The sequence below is a fragment of the Canis aureus genome, chromosome 24 (genome assembly GCF_053574225.1).
Source record: "Canis aureus isolate CA01 chromosome 24, VMU_Caureus_v.1.0, whole genome shotgun sequence".
In the NCBI taxonomy this organism is placed as follows: Eukaryota; Metazoa; Chordata; class Mammalia; order Carnivora; family Canidae; genus Canis; species Canis aureus.
The window spans coordinates 41,136,106-41,156,594 of record NC_135634.1 but is presented as its reverse complement, the minus strand read 5'-3'; the positions used below and the strand labels follow the sequence as shown (position 1 = coordinate 41,156,594).

At 40.2% G+C, this 20,489-nt stretch overlaps 1 protein-coding gene across 1 annotated transcript in view; it reads right to left on the bottom strand.

Annotated features, from left to right (window-relative positions):
- The window catches only part of COL4A3 (collagen type IV alpha 3 chain), a 130,590-nt gene that overhangs the window by 35,440 nt on the left and 74,661 nt on the right, over positions 1-20,489 (bottom strand). Inside the window, exons 12-25 of the mRNA XM_077869032.1 lie at positions 19,046-19,087; positions 18,756-18,833; positions 16,966-17,028; positions 16,516-16,575; positions 15,323-15,367; positions 14,770-14,823; positions 13,804-13,845; positions 11,657-11,741; positions 10,399-10,434; positions 9,037-9,201; positions 6,240-6,332; positions 5,446-5,541; positions 2,617-2,687; positions 1,576-1,758 (exon numbers count right to left, since the gene is read on the bottom strand). Coding sequence (XP_077725158.1) covers positions 1,576-1,758; positions 2,617-2,687; positions 5,446-5,541; positions 6,240-6,332; positions 9,037-9,201; positions 10,399-10,434; positions 11,657-11,741; positions 13,804-13,845; positions 14,770-14,823; positions 15,323-15,367; positions 16,516-16,575; positions 16,966-17,028; positions 18,756-18,833; positions 19,046-19,087 — 1,113 coding nt within the window. The remainder of the gene's footprint in view (positions 1-1,575; positions 1,759-2,616; positions 2,688-5,445; positions 5,542-6,239; positions 6,333-9,036; positions 9,202-10,398; positions 10,435-11,656; positions 11,742-13,803; positions 13,846-14,769; positions 14,824-15,322; positions 15,368-16,515; positions 16,576-16,965; positions 17,029-18,755; positions 18,834-19,045; positions 19,088-20,489) is intronic.

Genomic DNA, 20,489 nt, shown 5'->3' with positions numbered 1-20,489 from the left:
TACAAAGCAGTTGGCATTTGAAGGGAATTATTACTAAAATCAGAGCACTGTCTGGTTTCTGCTGTTTTGTGGCCTTCAGAGTTCAACAACATTTCATTAACTTGGAAGTCCCTTGGGTCCTGCTGGAGGTGTCCTCCAGCGGGATGTCACACATAGAGAATAGCTCCTAAAACTTTGTTCACATTGGCCAACAGTTCAAATAGCTTCAGAGCTGGCAGTCTTGGGAATAGCGCATTTCTAAAATAAAACCAGCACAGCAAACCTTTGATCTTTACTGGGTATTTTCGTTACAAAGGAGATACAGATAGACTGCATTCCTTTTTTTTTCTTATAAAATATCTTTTTGTAATTGCATAGGCTGTAACTTTGGAAATAGCTTGTCTATTTTAAATGAGTCAAATGAGACAGAATAATAGAGCTCCCCTTCTCCCGCATACGGCCCCAAATGATAAATTTGACTGGATTTTTCATTGTTCAGTATCATTGGGTGACCAAGTGTTGGATGTTTTTCCCCCTTCTTCTATAATGACAGGGCATAAGACTCAACATATCACCTCCTTGATTTTTTTCTTTGCTTTACTTTTACTGAAACTTATAAGGAAATTAGTGAGATGCAAAAGGAAGCATCATGTGAACTGTCATAATACTAGACCAAAGAACTCTAGACTCTGTCCCTCTATAAGCATCACTGCCATCCCAGGGACAGCCTGGCCATTTGTCAAGGGAGAGTCTGAGAAACACCAAACCTGCCAGCTGCTTTCAGCCAGAAGGTGTTTTGTCATCAAGAAGGCATCGGGAAGACTGTATACCACGTCTACATCTTTGGGAACCACACTTTATATTCTAATACTAAAGCGTCTGTAAACAAATCTTTACATTTATTTGCCAAGTTTTCCTGTTCAAGGTGGGATCCTCTTAATTTGATAACACTGATAAACCCTAGAAGAAACTGGTATTTCCTGGAACAGGCTGGGCAGCATGGCTGGCAAACTTCTCACAAATACACAGAGGTGCTTAGCTTCTGACCCCAAGACATTTTGAAAGAGATAAGGAGATCCCAGTAGGAATCTCCCAAGTGAACATGTGAGATATTCTATTCCTATCCTAGGAAAAGACAGAAATGATGGAAGCCTAAATATTTTAAATGACGAAACATTTGATCTGTGTATCTGATGACCCTACTCCTAAATATTCTGTTCTTGAAGCATTTATTTTTGCTTAAAAGAATGAACGCAGTCCTCAAAACCTTGACTAAGACTTTCCACCATTAATCATTTTCTGAATGTGTCTATAACCTCACTGGATACAAATGTGGAACTTGTTAAGAGACAAGGTCATTCTCCACTCAGGATTTTATTTGGGCTAAAAGCACTACTGAGTGCTACCTATGTGTCAAGATATGATATATGTTTGCTGGGGTCCTTGCTACACCTCTGAAGGCACCCCATTGTGCAGTTGGAGGGGTCCACCAGGATGAGTGGCCAACCACTTTCTGATCGCAAACCACCCAGTGTTGTCACTTTGGAGCATCCTAATGGCAGGGAAGGTAATTTGAAAAAAGTACTGGATACCAACCGGTTCACCTTTGGGTCCTGGTGGTCCTTTAATTCCAGGAGTTCCAGGAATTCCATCCAAGCCCTTTCTTCCAGGATGGCCTCTGAGCCCGGGGTCCCCTGGAGCACCCACCTGTCCCTCAGGCTCAGATGTTTCTCCTTTTTCTCCTTTAAGTCCTGGAGCACCCGGAGCACCCGGGAATCCCTAGGGCGGTACAGAAACAAGGCTGCACTGCATTTGGGTGCAGCTGTTCTTGTGCTAATCTTAAAAAGAAAATGTCAACCAGGATTTTTCAACTTTAATGAATGTGGATTTTTTTCTTTAGGCACTTCCTTTGGACTACGAGTCTGATTTCAAGCTTTTTGGTTTTCTTTTCTATTTGCTGCCAAAACTGGAAAAGAATATAGCTAGATAGCACATTCAATGCAACACATGCAATAGCATTATGATTCAATAATACAAATGATGCAATTATGATAATATACACATCATCACAAGATTACGTTAGGATGTTGGTAAATTTTAACATGCATCTATAAATAATTTGATATAAATGTGTTTATTTTTATATAACTTTCTGAGTCACTCTGATAACATTTTAATTTCTAAAAGTCTTTGAGCCTAATTTACATATCCTAAGATATATCTTTATATGAATACAATTCAATGATTTTTAGTAAATTTGTTTTTTTTTATTTTTAGTAAATTTGTACATTTATGACATTATCACCACAATCTGGTGTTAAAAACATTTCCATCCCTCCCCTAAATTCCTTTAAATCCATTTGCAGTCAATCTCTGTTTCCAACTCTAGTCCCAGGCAACCACAGGCCCACCTTCTATCTCTGATACCATTTTAAATGATTATAATTCATTGCTTCATTCACTTATTCATTCACACATCATTCATTTATTCATTTAATCAAGTATCTATTAAGTGCTCTAATGTTAAGTACTCTTTGCAGGGCACCAAATTGACAACCTATGTGTGGTGCCAACTGTATTTCCAGAGTGTGCTACTTCCCAAATTGCCACTAAAGCTTCCAAACCATGAAATCTTACTGGAAATCCTGGAAGACCCGCACTTCCTGGGGACCCTGGGCTTCCTTTAATGCCAGCTGCCCCTTGTCCTCCTGCAAAGCAGTGAATTATTAAATATCCATTGAATGCCAACTCTGAGTAGTCAGGGTAATGCAGTATATGAAGGAAATAGGGTGTTTTCTTCTGAGGAAAGAAAATTTCTATCTTAAAACACAGAGTGCAGGGAGGGAACGGGAGTACATAAGTAGAATAGAGATGATGTAAAGGAAAACAAAACAATTAGAATTTAAAAAATTTTTACCTTCCTAAAATTCTTGTCTTTATAGTTTTAAGGAGATACATTTATTTGTATTAATCATAAAAGTAACATCTGCTCATTGTAAAAAAAAATAGATTCAGAAAGAAGAGAATAAAAAATCACCCATAAATCCACCACCAGAGGACAATATTCACTAACATTTTCATGTATGTTACTCATAAAATTGTATATCCATAATGCACTGGACATATACATAGTAGTTTTGAATCATATGTCAATAAATATACATATGTCAATAAATACAGTTATATCTTCACTTAAGTGGTTGCATTGTAACCTTTCGTGTAGATCAACCAACATTTATTCAGCTAACTGCTGTAGTTCCACTTAGCTGTAGTAAACGATGCCATGATAAATATCTCTAGATATTTAGTGCTTCAAACTTCTCCAATAATTTAAATAAATTCCTGAAAGTGTAGTGCGAGACCAAATGGATGCAAACTTTTCCAAGGCTTTGGATATCTGTTGCTAAATTGCATTTTACTGTACAATTTTACACTTCCTATATGTATTTAAATATCTCTGTAAAGATGATCCCTTTAGAGAGTCTTTTGGATGGATCTCAAGCCCATGTGTCAACAAATGCATATTCAGATTTTATATTTTGCAAGATTTGAATCAGGATACATTTTTTCATAGTCATCCAAATGGTTTTCCCGTTTATATATCTTCTTTGAGCTATACCTATAGTATGCCAAATGTAGAGAAACCAAGGAAAATACAACACTGCTAGTTGCTCGGTAACAGTGGCCTGCCCACTTACATTCTACCCTTGGGCTAGAGGTCACTCAAGGGGAATGTAGGACTATAATGATTGCTTTCCTTCTATTCTTTCCCTCCCTCCCTCCCTCTCTCTCTCTCCCCAACTCCTTCCGTTCCTTTTAGTTTTTGTTTCCATAGAACATTTCACCCAGAGTCTTAGGCACTGAATAGGAGCTGCATGAGGAATAATCTGCCTCCCACCCCAGCCCTTTGCCCCCTCATTCCCTTGCCATCCTTCCCTCTCAGGCCTGTCTCAGAGATGACAGAGGAACTAAGGCACTTATAAATGGAGTAGGAAGGCTTTGTGGGTGACAAGGACTCTGGCTGAATGCACGTCCTTTATCAGCTGGCCACGGTATCACATTTAGCATTTCTCCTTTGGACTGACACCCAGCCCCCTTGAAGACCCCACGCCAATGCCAATGCCAATGCCAACGCCAATGTCTACCAGGTGGTGGTAACATACAAATATCCCCTTATCTGTGTTGCCAGGTAGACCTCTGGATTAACTTGCCTCAAAGGGAAGCTCCTGGCACAACAATTAAAGGATGCCAGTGTAGAGAGCAAGAGTGGGGCTCTGGAGGAGGGGGTCTGGATTTGAGTCCAGGCTTGACCACTTATGAGCTCTGCCACCATATGTATATGCTTCCCATCTGTCAAATGGGGTTACTGATAGCACCGACCTCTAGGACTGATGTCAGGAATAAGGCACAGAGATACACACGACATCCAGAACAGTGCTGAGCACACAAGTGCTCTGTGACTTGAGCTCTTTTTGCTTAGTGATAGACAATTTGATGACAATGTGGGCAGATCATGGTGGTCATGGCAAAGCCAGGACTGCATGTGACATAGCATGAGAGGCCCTGAGTAGCCAGGGCAGTGGCACGAGGGACAGAGGAATCTAACTGAGACTTCCTCTACCTCAAGGTTTTGCCCAGGATCAGTTCTGTGGCTGAGGAGGGGGGTGCCAGGGCAGCAGAGACAGTGGCAGCCTGGAGCAATCAATATGGAGTGGAGGGTCTGGTCTGGCAGAGGGGTTGACAAAAGAAGTGACACAGGCTCTAGTCAGCTCTCAGAATTTTGGCCTCTGAGATGGTTTTTACCTTCAAAAATAGAGTTAGTAGCTAATACTGAAAAGTGTATGATTTCAGATAAAAATCTTCCTTTCTTTTCATGAAAAATGGAAAGATTTATCAATGCAGGGCTTAAAATGCCGCAAAGTAACAACAGATCTGAGCTGGTGTGGGATGGTCCCCTCCATTGTGCCTTCCAGCTCACCACAGTCCTCACCACTCTATTGCCCCCACTGGTGTGCGGATTTATTGCATTTGTATCTTTCTAAAGAATGACATAGTGCATATGCCTTCGGCTGTACCGAAAGTGGAGGCCTTAAAAAAAAGACTGAGGAGAGTTGTGTCTTTTAAGAAAAAAAAAATGAAAGAGAGCTATTTCCTCATGGAAGAAAAAATGTGTATGTGGGATGCCTGCCTCACTTCTCCTAGCTCCTACCCCCATAGGAACCCCAGTCTACAGTTCGTGGATAACCCAATGGTTTGCTAGAATTCAGCAACTAAAATGGAACAAGGGGACATGCCAGTTTTTGTGTTTTGGCTTACTTTATGTTAACAGAATATGCTTTTGAAAATCTCCCTCTAAGTTCTTACAAACCACATCATGACATCCAGACGTCTGGTACCTTTTTTTCACCACCCAGTGAGCTCACCCTTTTGTACTTGCAAATACCCTTGCCCGCAAAATGTCTGTACCTGGGATTCCTTTTATGCCATCCAACCCTGGCAGTCCTGGGAGACCTGGACGCCCTGGGATATAAGCACACTGTACGCACAAGAGGCCTGGTTCCCCTGCAATCAGAGCATGCTTACGTTACTCATAAACCCACATCGAGTCTGCAGAAAGTACAGATGATTTCCAAACCACACAATCATTTACTACATTAAAAATTTTGGGGAGGTTAATGAAAATCATCAAGGATATTGTGCATATTAGTTAAAAAATCACTCATCTAGGGGCGCCTGGGTGGCTCAGTTGCTTATGTGTCTGCCTTTGGCTCAGATCATGGGTCCTGGGATCGAGGCCGGCATCGGGCTCCCTGCTCAGCAGGAAGTCTGCTTCTCCCAGTCCCTCTGCCCCTCCCCCTTGCTCATGCTCATGCTCTCACTCTCTCAAAATAAATAAATAAATAAATAAAATCTTTAAAAAATTATTCACGTGTTGCATCAGTTTTTTTTATCTATTTGACCTTTTTAATATTCTTAGAGGAAATCTGAATCAAGAATAAAATATTTATTTTTTCAGTACCTCTCTCCTTTGGTGCAGGATAAAACTCATATTCTAGGCATATCCAACAATTTATTGCCTGGGTGCTAAATATATGATTGCTTCACAGATAAATGAATACTTTTAGGTAATTCTTTTGGAAAGCAAGCCATCCGTGGCTGTCTATAGTTTGGGATCATTGTTTTGAAGGGGAAAAATCAGTGATAGTAATGATGATGAGAATGATTTGCTTTCATAGAGCAACACCAATGATTGAACCAACCTTTGGGCCCCTCGACTCCTGGGATGCCTGGAAACCCAACATGGCCGGGGAGTCCACCAACCCCAGGTGGACCTTTGCGAAACACGATGTCACCTGCAAAATGACAACACCGAAGCTATTTTTAAAATTTTTATGTGTTTTTTATTCAATTACCAAGTAGTTTCAGTAAGATGTATTATTTTATATGCATTTCCCCCATGTTTGTTTTGGAAGCTGAGTCTTTTGATGGTGGCCTGCAATTGAAGGCTGAAGCATGTTGACCAGCTTTTCCTTTCTCATTTATGCACATGTGATATTTTTTGATGATGCAGTGATTCTTTAAAAGTTTGTTATCTGGTTAGTTCTTATCACAAAATCAACCCATGTTATTTTATTCAATTATTTCCAATTCTTCCAAGACTACCCTTTTAGCATTTTTAGGGAAAGGATCAAATCTCATTCCTCTGTGTATCTTGGGTATATTGAATCTCCCTGATATATTGTAGATGCTTAATACCTACTGAGGGAGAAAGTTCTGATGGAGTGTTGATCTGTTTTCTCTGCATCGCTTGTTCACATCAATGGAATTTGTCATTCTTAAAGGAGTCTTTAAGAAAGCTCTCCCTGGCCTTCCACATATATTTGCTACTATATAATGTTTCAATGAACAGTTAATGCTCTTAAGCTCTTGAGTTCTAAGACCAAATTTTTGGTCTTGCCATTGCATATCTGGGTAGAAGGCAATGCTGAGGAAACTAAATATTTGAAAATAATACCTATAGCTGCCCCAGATTTCAGAGCAACATGGTATCAGTGGAAACATTTAATTGAGATGGAATGGGGTGTGGATAACATTTGCTTGACTCTGAAAGGAATGCTCATTTTGTGATCCAGTTTTCTGTGTCTTTAAGATGACTGGATAATTATCTTTAAACAGTAAAACCTAATGGCAGTTTTATACTTGATGTAGGCCTATATGTATACTTACACATTTATAGATTTGTATTTACTTGCATATTTTCATACTCATTTCATGCTTAATTCAACAAATATTTGAGTACCTACAATGTTCCAGCCCCCGTGCTACATGCCGAGCTTTAAACAGCAACAAGACACAGTCTCTGACCTCAAAGAGCTTTGAGTCTTCATAGGGGAAACTAACCAAGATAGGCAATGGGAAAAGCTCTACTATTGGGATAAGCATGAGTGTTTCAGGATGTGGGCTCGGTGAAAACTTCCTGCAGGACATGAGCTTGAACTTGCAACTGGATGGACAGACAGGTGATGCTCAGATAAGAGAAGCTAGGAAACCAGGGCCATCTCTGAGCGGGGAGGATGCATGGTTTCCTGGGGAGGGAGGTGTGTTACTGCTGGCACCCAGGGTCCAGAGCCCGACGACAGCACTTATTACCTACAAGAGCTGTGCACACCAGGCTCCTTGTCAATAAAATGAGCATGCTAAGCCTACATCTTGAAAAAGACTCAGAGCACTAGAATTTGTTAAAATCCCTGACACAGGGCAGCCTGGGTGGCTCAGTGGTTTAGCGCCACCGTCAGCGGGGGGGCGTGATCCTGAGGACCCAGGATCGAGTCCCACGTCAGGCTCCCTGCATGGAGCCTGCTTCTCCCTCTGCCTGTGTCTCTGCCTCTGTGTGTGTGTGTGTGTGTGTGTGTGTGTGTGTGTCTCATGCATAAATACATTTTTAAAAAACCTTTAAAAAAATCCCTGACACTGAAAAATTTCAGTTTAATTTAGTTTTGCTTTGTTTTTCACATAGGTTCACACCATAGCTTGGCAGCTTTTGTTCTCGGACATTTTATTGTTTTATTAATGGGATAATTTCTCAAGCAGCTGTTGGCCTAAAGAGAAACTTTTATTTTTTCCCCAAATATTGCTCAAATAGCCAGACATTTAACTGAATTATCTTATTAAGAAGAAGAGTTTTCCAGATCATTCTTTCAGATTTTCCAGGTTTATAATCACACTGTCTATAAATAATAAATCCTTCCTTTCTTTAAAACAAAATCTCAGACACACAGAACATTTTTAAGGCTGTTAGGAGGACTGAGTATAAAACACAAGACCTCCTGGGCACTTTCCAGAAGAGCCATTTAAGATCCAAAGAGTGTCCCATATGGTCTGAGGTTCTGTGTACCTAACAGCCAACAGAAAATGCTAAGTGGCTCTGTGGGAGGCTAGAGAGGATAGGACAGCCCCAGACACCACTTCATATCCTCTAGGCTGTAGCTCTGTGGTCTCTGACCTACTTTTTCTGGGAGCATCTTGTCTCATGCCCATGCTGTGCACCTCAAGCCCACACACCCTTCCTCTGGGTTTGCCTGCTGATGCCAGGTCATGGGATGCCCTGGGAGTCATGCTAACACAGCCAGAAAGAGTGTGTGTGTGTGTGTGTGTGTGTGTGTGTGTGTGTGTGTAGGGAAGTTGGTCTGGCCCTGTGGGATATATCTTTGACCCATGACCAATAGGAACTGGTGGATAAATTCTTCCCTCTTTTTTCTCTGGGACAGATTGTCCTGCAATAAAATTATAGCTTCTTGGAGATATTCTCTAGGGATGGAACAAGCAGTTGCAAACTTGGCCTAGGCCAACCTGATAACTGTCATCCTTCTCTGCTTCACTGCCCCTGTGACTGACTTCCACTGTGACCTCCCATGGGAGCTCAGGCTAAAGCTTTGCTGTAGCAGCAAAGTCATCATTCCACCAGAGATGCTTTCACAAAGAGTTTATAAAGTGAAACAGCAGCAGAAAGATTGCTCTTAAGATCCACACAGATTGAAGGCCCCGTCACGTAGCTACCTGGTGGTCCTGGATATCCCGGCAGCCCTATGGGGCCTGGTGAACCAGGACAACCTGGGGACCCAGGAGGCCCCACTGCATTCTTTCCCGGGGGCCCTTGTTCCCCTTTACGTCCTTTCATGCCTGGAGATCCAGGAGCTCCTCTGAGGCCAGGCTTTGATGACCCTTGGAGAAAAGAACATGTTAGCACATTTTAAGTATTTTCCTGATTAATATGTGTTATTTTTTCAATTGCAAAAAGTGATATATTCTTATTAGCCAAAGTTACACAATCAAGAGGTACATAAAGCATATAAAACCAAAAGGGGATATCTTCCTTCCTTCATATGTGGCCTTGTTAAACTATCACAGCATAGTATAGCTCAGAATGTTCCAGTCCCAGGAGGTAAGATACGAACTTATTTATTACAAGGGAAACACAGTTAGAGATGCACTACTGTCTTTTTTGTTTAAAAGGATCTCATGAGAAATTCTTCAATATGTGCTGCTTTGTCGATTTTTTTCATCAGATACTAGAAGATACCTACCTTTCAGCATCTGAAATGAGAGACTGTCCTAATTGGACTTAATTCCTGCCAATCATCTTCGTTATAAAAGGGTGTGGTGGGGGAGGCAGGCATCTCCTGGGAGAGAAGCCAGGCCAGGTGGTACAAAGTCATTTCACCTGTCTCTCTTAAGGTGACAGAAGGCCAGTCTCGAATTCCTGCCTTACAAACAGCTTAACTATAAAGAAGAAAGACCTCACCACCAAAGGGCTGAGAATCAGCAGGGGTAATATCTGATTATTTCTGATTATTGAGCATAAGGATTTTGCCATAAAAGCAAATCCCTCTGATTGATGTCTGTTTTAGAGTTTTGTAATTTTTACTTACTCATTTCCTAAGGGAGCCTATTTATTACTTGGGGCAGGGGGGTGCTGGTGGGGAGAAAAAACCTCTTCCCTAATCTTTGGCCAGACCTCTAAAATATCCTTTTGTATTCCAACTTCAGGAGATACCCATTGTTAACAGTTTGGTGTATATTTCTCCATGCACATGCAAGTACACACAATATTTATCCATTTATCAATTTTTTTACAATGGGATGATAGGATACATATACTTCTGCAATCTGCTTAATTTCAATTCATTTTCAAAATTATGAAATAGTTTAAATATACAACAAGGTATAGAGAAAAATGTAATCAGAGGCAGGGCTTATCAAACCTTAGCTGTTTTTTTCCCAAGGTTTCCTTTCCTCTACAAAATGACACATGAAACACTTTTAGATCAATTAATGAAGCCTGTGTCTTATGTAAGTGATGCAAAGGTGATTTTCCTTTCAATAGCATTTCTATTGGTGGCTCAAGAAACATGTACATACCAGCACTTCCAAGAACTCCAGGGGGACCGCTGGGACCTACAAATCCGTAACAACAATTAAATTGCTTATCAGGATATAAATACTTCCCTCTCCCCATTTTTGAAATCTTGGGGGACAATATTACAATAATTAAAAAGAAATATCTTCATACATTTTCTCCACTCTCACGAAGGTAAAATATTAGAAAACTTCATTTATTTAAGACAAACTGCAGAGAAGAAACTAGCCTGAGATGCCTAACACTCAGAAGTGAGTCACGCCATTCTAACACCTTCAAACAATTCAGCAGACATGTACTAAGAGCCTGCTCTGTGCTTGACACTTTGCTGGGATGGTGCAGATGCAAGAACAGCAAACAGCTGGAACTGTCAAGGTCCTGTAGTTTGGCTTGGCTTCCCATCTCAGATCGTTTCTAGCTATGATATTGCAGGTGAGGTTCTAATTCTTTGATACATCTGTGTGACTAGTGAACATTGCAGATTTTAAAAAAAATCTATGTCTGTGTCTATACTTATCTGTCCATTTAAGAACAATGGGAATTTTTACTCTTTTAAGTGAAATTCTCCTTCGAAATCTTATTTGTACCAATAATTGGCCTTAGATCGGTGGTTCTCAATCCTGCCTGCACACTAGAATAATCTGGGGAGCTTTTACAAGCTACCAGCGCCCAGGCCCCCTCCCCCATGCAGACAGTTGCAGCAAAATCCCAGTGCCCGGACCTGGGCATATTATTGTTTAGAACTTCCCAGGAATTCTGACGTGTAGCCACAGAGGAGAGCCCTTGACCTACACCTTTTCAATCTATCTGAAGGGATAGAATCTGAGTAAATGTGACACTACTTCATGGGGCAGGAGTCAGGAAATCTGGGTTTCAGTCCCCTCTTGTCACTATTGTGTGGATTTGCTCAAATTGCAGTTTTTCGGGGTCTCCATTTTTTCTTTTGTAACCCACTATGGTTGAGGATCTTCACATTCCCTCCTCCTGCCCTCTGGTCACGTTAGTGTTTTTTTGTCAGACTTGAACTTGATGCTTTTACACACACAGAGAGGATTTAACTACTTTCTATGGTATGGCACCTATGGAATACTCATATAAAAGTATGAAAATTAGGACACACCAATACTACCACCCATGAAAACTGGGAGACCTCCCTTTTGCCTCCTGCAAATTCTAGGTCATAAGCATGTGTTTTACATTGCCTGGAAGGAAACACATGGAAATGGTCAGTAAATGCTTTAGGAAGAAATTCATTCTCACCCTGGGGGCCACGAGCTCCTTTGGGGCCTGGTGGGCCTGGAATTCCTTCATCACCCTTTTCCTGGTATGCATCATAATATTCTGTCTTAAAGGAAAAAGAAACGAATAAAGAGAAAGGATAGCTATTTATGGTGAGCTCACCAAATGCAATACTTCAATGTCCTTTTTTTCTCTTTTTGCCCAAAGGATCTTTTCCTTATTTTCCTGAATTCATAAGTTTATGTATTAGCAAGAATACAGTCATATGTACATGATGGATAAATTTAAAGATCAAAGTTGATGTTTCTGGTATCACAACATCATGTATTTCATGGGCTTTCAATTAGAAATACATTTTATGATGCAAGCCAGCTCACACACTCATTTCCATAAGTGAACTGTGGATCTGGAACATCCAGATCCAGATATGTGGGAATCTGTATACCGAAGTTAAAGTTTCAAAAGCAGTAACTTACCATTTTGACATATGATCAATTCTGATTTTTTTTTATTATATGCTATTTCACTTTTTAAAAATGCTTGACCTCATGCACTAACTTTATTTCATAGTATTTTGGGACCCACAATACTCCGTTGATTGTCTCTTTACATTTCAGCATACCATTGACTTGCAGTATAATATTGAAGGTTATTGATTTAATATGCTTGGTGGACCTACTGCTGTTCTTCTTAAACATCTACTTCCTAAGCAGAACTTCCAAGGAAGTTACTAGGTGCTGCAGAGTTACATAGAATTGAAATACACACAGCAAGCTAGGAACGCTAAGAATGTCTCTCAAGCACAACTGACAAGTAGATTTCTCTTAGAATTCAGTACATTTATCTTGAAGGAAAGAAGATGGAAATAAAAAAAAAATTTGGTTTCGTTTTGTTTCCTCATATGCTACATAAGGCCAACTACTTTGTTGGCTTAAGGAAGAGTTAACAAAAGTATTGTGGTTAAGCAATTATGTATAAAATAACAAAAACAATTCATAATAGTAACAGTAATGATAATATAATAATGTCCATCATAAATTCCATAATGACATATGTGCACCTGCCAAGTTTTGGCTACGTGTTTTCACAAAATGGCTCATTTCTTCTTTCTGGCAACTCCATAAAAGTATTTTGGGACTACTTGCCTCTGAATCATTTGTTTGTTAGATGAAATGTGAATTTCCAGGACACTCCCCCCAGGTACTGAGTAGATTACTTAGCCTGAGGGATCTGAGAACTGCATTCGTAACAGAACCCCCTCACCCCTACCCCATGACTCTTTTACCATCATGGAGCTTTCCATAGAACTGACATAGTCATGAATGGCAGTTCTGCTCAGCACATTGAATGTGAGAACTACTACCTTCTTTCATATTTTAAAGTTTATTTACTTATTGGGGAGGGGGGGCAGAGAGAGAGTGAAAAAGTGTCTTAAGCAGACACCAAGCTCAGCATGTGACTAATGTGGGGCTCAATATCACAACCTGAGCCAAAACCAAGAGTCCGACTGACTGTACTACTCAGGTGTCTGAGAACTACTGTCTTAAATGCAGGAGAGAAAGGGATACCAGAATTCAGATCCTGGGTCCCTTTTACTCATCTGCTTAAGCTTTAGATTCACAAAATAGAGAATGTGGCCCCATTGCAGTCAGGAGTTGCATGCTGCATCAAATCCATGTCCATGCTGGAGAGAGGAGACTGCCTACTAAAATGGAGTTTGGGCTGGGGGTCACTGGTTTTTGCTGGCTCAGGTTGAGCTCCTCTGTTGCGCTCTGGAAATGCCTGTTGTCATACCTGGGCCCAGCTGCAGTGAATGGAGCAGGCTCCCTTCCCCGGCTGCCCCCATTGGCCTTCACTGCACTCCTACTACTTTGCTCAAGGGCACAGGTCACCTTGGCCCATGTCTGATTGGACAAAGAATTTCTCCATTCCCATGCCCAACGTGGGCATTTCTAGTGCCTTCCGGAGACCAAATAAGACCAAAGAGAAATATTTATCCATTGTCAAATAGACAAATAATGACAAAGGCGATTTTCTTCCCTTGATAAAACAGTAAATACCATAATATCTATCTTAACAGTTAATGAGAGACACTGATTCAAAATTTCCTTGATACTTTGAAGGACTTGATCAAATATGACACTGATACTGTCTTTAGTTACACTTACTGGACCACGAAATCCTGGCGGGCCAATGTCCCCTTTCCACCCCTGTATTGAAAGACAGTTATAAATTATAAGTACATTAATCCAAGGTACTTACATATTTGCTTTACTTATAAAGCAAAATACATAGTTAAACAATAAGTCAATGATAAAAGTAATGTTATTTCTGTGTACTGTACAAACCAAGTTAAAATGAAAGGGATGTCGACTTTGGGTTACTTCTCTGGAGGGTCATAACTGGGGCAAGAATCCTGTCAACAAGGTCCTGGGAAGTGGTTGTTGCTCTGATGGTTTACATGTTTCTTCCACGCCAATATCTTTGGAGGGTGTTCCTACGCATCACACATCCCCATGTTCTCATCCAGAATACAAGCACAGCAAAACCAGGCTGCGGGTTGTATGAGATTCTCAGGGTCCCAACTAACCTGTAACCAAACCCCTTCCTTACCTACTCAGGAGGGCACTTTCAGAATTCTACCAGAAGTGATATTATGATAGGATAAATCTTAAATCTGCACATAACCCTACCTATGACAATTATTTGAAAACATCTGTAACATGTTGCCAGAAACAAATGAAATGTAATACAACTCATAATTCGGTGTGTCATGACCTAGATTGAGACTCATGGGGTTCAGCCTACTCTTGACCTCCAATGACCAGAAACCTTCCCTTGCAAGACTTTCCCAACTCCTTCCTCATAAGGAAACTAAATCTCACTGGTCACTATGTCGGCCAGCTTCCACTACACAGAGCAAGTTTTATATCTTCCCCACAAAACTGTGTTTCAAGTGTCTAAGTAAACTTGTCACATCTCTCATTTCCTTTTACTTAACGAATATAACTAAGGTATTTTAATGAATTCCAATTGCAATCCCTTGCACCTATTTTCAGGGCATGGTAGGGAAAGGATGTGCAAAACCTAACCAGTTAAAAAGTCTAAAGACAAGTTGCTAGAGAAGGGATTACCTTAATGCCGTCTTCACCCCGTAACCCAGGGAAGCCTCTGTTGCCTTTGGGCCCCTGTGGAAAAGGACAGACAATGGGTCAGAAGACACACAAGTCAGTTTCTTCAATGGAAAGCAGAAGAAGTTGGAACTCCTTTTTTTTTTTTAAGATTTATTTATTTATTTTAGGGAGAGCTCATGTACATGAGTGGGGAGGAAGGGCAGAGGGAAAGAATCTTCAAGCAGGCTTCCGGGTGAATGTGGAGCCCAATTCGGGGCTCAATTCCATGACCGACAAGATCATGACCTGAGCCAAAAATCAAGAGTTGGACGCCTAACTGACTGAACCACTCAAGCACCTCTGGAACTCTTTTTTGAAAAGAAAAAAAAAAAAAAAAAGGATGTGCTCAGATGATCTATCTTCGTAGTGAGGGTGTAACCCTATGATTCTCAAATATAGGTTGAAAAGGCTGTATGGTTTTGTTACTTAATAACTAATAGTGACTCCTTCAAATTCTTCTTCATCAAATGGGACTGACATTTCAACAACATCAGTGGACCACACATGTCTTTACCTCAGTGCCAGGGAAACCAGGGGCACCATCTTTGCCAGGTTTTCCCTAAAACAAAAAACACGTAATTTAATAGATATGGATAGCTTTAATAAATATGGAAAATGTAAATGATATGATGATCTCCTCTGGGCCTTGGGCAAGAGAGCCCAAACTGAGACTCCTCTCCCATTTATTAGAAGGAAAAACTATTAATTACAGAACATATTTATAGAGATGTTTTGTAGTGTTCCAAACAGAGAGGGCTTTTGGATGAACTATTATAGTGTCTACCCTCCGTAACAGAATTAAAAATCATATTGACCAAATACTTTTTCTTAGAAAAAACATACACTTTTCTCAATGTATAATTTTTATTTATTTAAAAGATTTTATTTATTTATTCATGAGAGACACAGAGAAAGAGGCAGAGACAGAGGTAGAGGGAGAAGCAGGGTCCCTGTGAGGAGCTTGATGTGGGACTTGATCCCAGGGTCCTGGGATCACGCCCTGAGCCAAAGACGGATGCTCAACTGCTGAGCCACCCAGGTGCCCTCAATGTATAATTTTTAGTCTTAAAGCAATATATGTGTTTAAGTCTTTCCAAAACAGAGCTGGGTGGGTAAGTAGAGCTCAGTTGTTTCTGTCTCCCTTGCACCCACGTCCCAGTGTGCCCCATCTTCTTTGGGGAGCTGCCTTTCCTTCCCTCTGTGTGGTCCTGATGGGGCCATCAGCCTTAATAGTGCCTGCTCTGTTGGCTTGGCCAATCCTAGAAACTATTTCTCCTGGCCACAGTCACCTCTCCAGGGTGAGACACAGGACCAGGCTGGGCCAACTAGAGCGATTCTCTGGGGTGTTATTAGTCGACACAGGGAGACACACTGTCTTCTTGGATGCCATTAACCTGAAGTTGTCTGCTGCTACTTCTTGTTTTTTCTCCCTGTTGCCACCTAGGTGGGAGAAGGTCATCCACACAGAGAAGGAGAAATGATATGGAGAGTCCTGCCCATCTCGTTTGAGGCTCTGAAATTCCCGAAGCCTGTTTTAGTCTTGGACTTCTCAGGTACTTGAACAAATAAGTTTCATTTCTTAAATCTCTAAAAAACGTACATAAACCTAAACTGGTTTGAATTGGGCATCTTACACTTGCCTCCTAAAGAGACCTGAGTATTGACAGTATGATACAGATGCACATGACATTCTATATCCAAATTCACCTGCGGGCCAGGTTCTCCAGGAGCACCTTTTTCAGATCCATAGGATTCTCCAGGCGGTCCCTGTATTAATGAGAGTGATGTCAAATTTGACGATTTATTGATTTTTGGACTCACCTTGATTGTCATTAAGTTTTTCCTTCTGATTATTCTGTTATATTTTTAAATGTTTGAATGATGAGTCATCTCATGTATAAGCATCCTTTTAAAAACAGATGCTAACATACCAGATACTGAAGATAAATCAGAAGATAGGAGACAGTGGGTACATGTACAAGACAGCAGGGATTTTAGCTTGAAGTGACTGTAAAATAATTCTAGTATATTCACCTCTGTGGTGAAATACTACCATGCCTTAGCTAATATAAAGATTTAAAAGGTGATTATACATCAAAATATGCACTAAGGCTCTACTTCATGTTTGAGGGAACAGCATGACTCTAAATGACCTACCGAGGGCCCAGGAGGTCCAGGCTTCCCCATGGCTCCCTTGTCTCCCTTCTCCCCCTTGAGGTCCTGCCACAAAACAATTTAAAGTCATTACACATAGATCAAACAAGATTTTATTGCTTTTATTTGAAAAATTTTTCTATCCAATGAACTGGATCTACAAACTACTTATGTGCCTCCTGCTAACTTGACACACTTTCACATTTCAAATTTTATACTTGTGAACACACTGAAACCATACATAAATTTTTATTTTTTTTTAAAGATAGTATCTTTTGGATCAAACTATGTTAAACCAATTTAATTCCTGAGTCAGTTTTCAATAAGCACATTCAAGTCATTTCCAATGTACCTGATTTTTGTTATTAATATCCAGAAATTATTCTCATGGGGATCAATTAGTTTCTGAGTATATGTTATGATGAGGATTTGATGGTGTTAGGTCTATTTGTGTTCTTATCATATTTACTGACTGTATTTTCCCCAGTGTGAGTCTTCTCTTGAGTCTTCTCAGTGTGAGTCTTCTCTTTTTTCAAACTCAAAATTTTTTCCCTGGGTCAAATCTTCCAGATCTAGATTTTTATCAAGAAAAGCCTTTTTTTCCTGTCAATTTCCAGTCAATAAAATTTTATGCTTCATTAATTTTTTGTTGATTAACCTCTGAAAAGTTTAGTTATTTTCTTTAGGTTAATTTTTCCAGTCTTCAATGAGAGTTATTATCTTGGTCATATCAAATTTCACCATGTTTTGCTTTTAACTCTTCTCAGTTTTGTTTTGATGATTTCTATCATTAAAAATTAATTGTATTGGAGAGTAATGGCTAAAGGGTTTATTTTTTAGGTGACAAAAATATTCTAAAATTGCATGTGGTAACAGGTGTACAACCCCACGAATGCACTTTTTAGTGCACTGGATATTTAGTGCATTATGAATTGTGCACTAGATAAGTGAGCTTCATGGTATATAAATTATATCTGAATAATGTCATTAACATTAATTATAACTAAATCCCATGAATTTTATTCTTTAAAACAGTGAATTGTATGGTAAGTGAATTATATTTCAATCAAGCTATTATTAAAAACAATCAGAAGTTTAAAAGAGGAGGAGGATTTATGTCTATTTTTTGGTTAATCCACAAGAAACTTGCTAGTTAACCCCTCACTGTCCCCCACCCCAACCCTGCCCTGACATTCCAAGATCAACCTAGTATCTAGGTTTGGGGTATTATATTATGATTCACTTTTTTCTGAGCATTCAATCCAGTTCTAATATCCTGGCCCTTCTAGCTACCTACAATAGAAACAAAAACCAATGTTCATGTCGAAAAACAGGGTCACAGTGCCCTTGAAGAGGAATGTAGGCCACATTGCCCTTGGGGGATATAATGGCAGGTAAAAATGTCCCATTAGATTATCATACTGTTCCACTGATATCTTGAGGTCATTACTATCCAGTTGGATCAGAGCCATACACCTATCATTTATACAAAAATACTCACTGAATATCCATCTGAGTTAGGAACAATGAGACAGGATGAGGATAAAAGGTGAACAAAATTAGATCCAAGCCCTCCCTTCTAGAATCTTGGAAGTTGCTTGCCTCTGATCTTGCCTCAGCTCCTTGTCTCATGTTTTTTGATTCTCAAGTAAAAGATGGGGAAAAGATCAAATCCAGAGGCTCAGGCTGGCTGAGAGAGCTCGGATGGCAACACTTATTATAAAAGAGGTAAGAGGACCTGGCCCCAGAAGTTAGAAAGCACAACCCGAGTAATAAATGGAAGCGTTACCTACCGTTCTGTTATCAGGGCCGGTTAGCGTCACAATAACTGTTCCTGGTGGTCCGGGAGGTCCTGTTAATCCTTTCACACCCTAAAGACAAATACACTCAGGAAGGCAAAACCAAACAACATCTCCTTTGCTTCTGGGAGAGACAGATTTTTCCCTTTGGCTCTTAGGTAAGAAGACAGAGCAAATGACAGAGCAAACGCATTTGTTTCAGTGTCACTTACAAAGATACACAGGATGATTGCTATGAAACTGAAAATGTCTTCCCCACAAATAAACCACAATATTTTAATTACCCGCTCTCCTTTTTGTCCTATCACTTTATCGCCCATTTGACCCTGTAAGAAAAGACAACACTAAGTTATTTTTTAAAAAATGAATGTGAAAAGTCTAAACCCACTGACACTCCAAGGTTTGTAACAGAATGTTTATGTTTTAATTGTAATGTTAGTGTTATAAAAATTACTTTAGCTATTTCTTGGAGGAGAATGGCACTATGTCTCTCTCAAAAGTGGAGATCATAAAGTGCAGAAAGCTTAAGGGATTGACTTAATATGGCAAATGATGACATGACATGGGATGGGATGTGGAAGGCAAACCAGATCAGAGGACATTTTTCTGGCTCGGCCACTAGCTGGTTACCTAACTTTCTGATGCCCCAGTTTTCTCATCTTATAAACAAGAAGGAAGGGTGGCTGAACTTCAGAAATCTGAAATTCTTTTTTTTTTAAAAGATTTTATTTATTTATTCATGAGAGACACATAGAGAGGCAGAGACACAGGCAGAGGGAGAAGCAGGCTCCCTGCAGGGAGCCCAATGTAGGCTCCATCCTGGGACTCCAGGATAACTCTCTGAGCCAAAAGCAGATGCTCAACCGCTGAGCCACCCACGCATCCCAAAGATTCTGAAATTCAAAAGTTAATAGGCTAAGTAAACATTTCAGGCTACCTGACTAGTAATGTAGTGAAATGAGCTAAGTCTAATGTGAACAGTCTGTTACACTGACAATGGCTGATCTAGCATTTCAACCAATGCCTTCTTGTTTTTTTTTTTGTTTTTTGTTCTTTTTTAATCATTTACTTAAATTTTGTTAGTGAGAGGCACCTGCATGGCTTAGTGGTTGAATGCCTGTCTTCAGCTCAGGGTGTGATCCCAGGGTCCTGGTATCGAGTCCCACATTGGGCTCCCCCCAGGAAGCCTGCTTCTCCCTCTGCCTGTGTCTCTGCCTCTCTCTCTGTCTCTCATGAATAAATAGATAAAACAATTTTTAAAAAAATCTTGTTAGTGAACATCCAGTGCAATATTGGTTTCTGGAGTAGAAATCAATGATTCATCACTTACACAACAAGTGCCTCCTTGCTTTTTTGCTCTTGAGTGTATAGATCCCCCCCCCCCATTAGCCCACAAGCTATAGGAAAAAAAACCTCAAGATGAGGAATTGAAAGACTTTCAATCTCATCTCTATCATTTACTGTGTATTTGACAACTCACTTAAATAATGAGATAATAATTGTGAAAGCACCTTGGCAAGTTCCTACACACAAAGGTTATCTGGTCCTAAGTAAGAGATACAGTGTTAGTAGCTGGTGGGTCTCACTCAACAATTTCCTACCTAGTTTAATGGAGGAAGTCAGAATAAGTCCCCCCACCCCCCGCCCAAATATATACCACTTTGGCATAAGAATTATTTTGAGCTCAAGACAATTGAGTAACAGCAAATGCAGAAATTCTCTACCCTC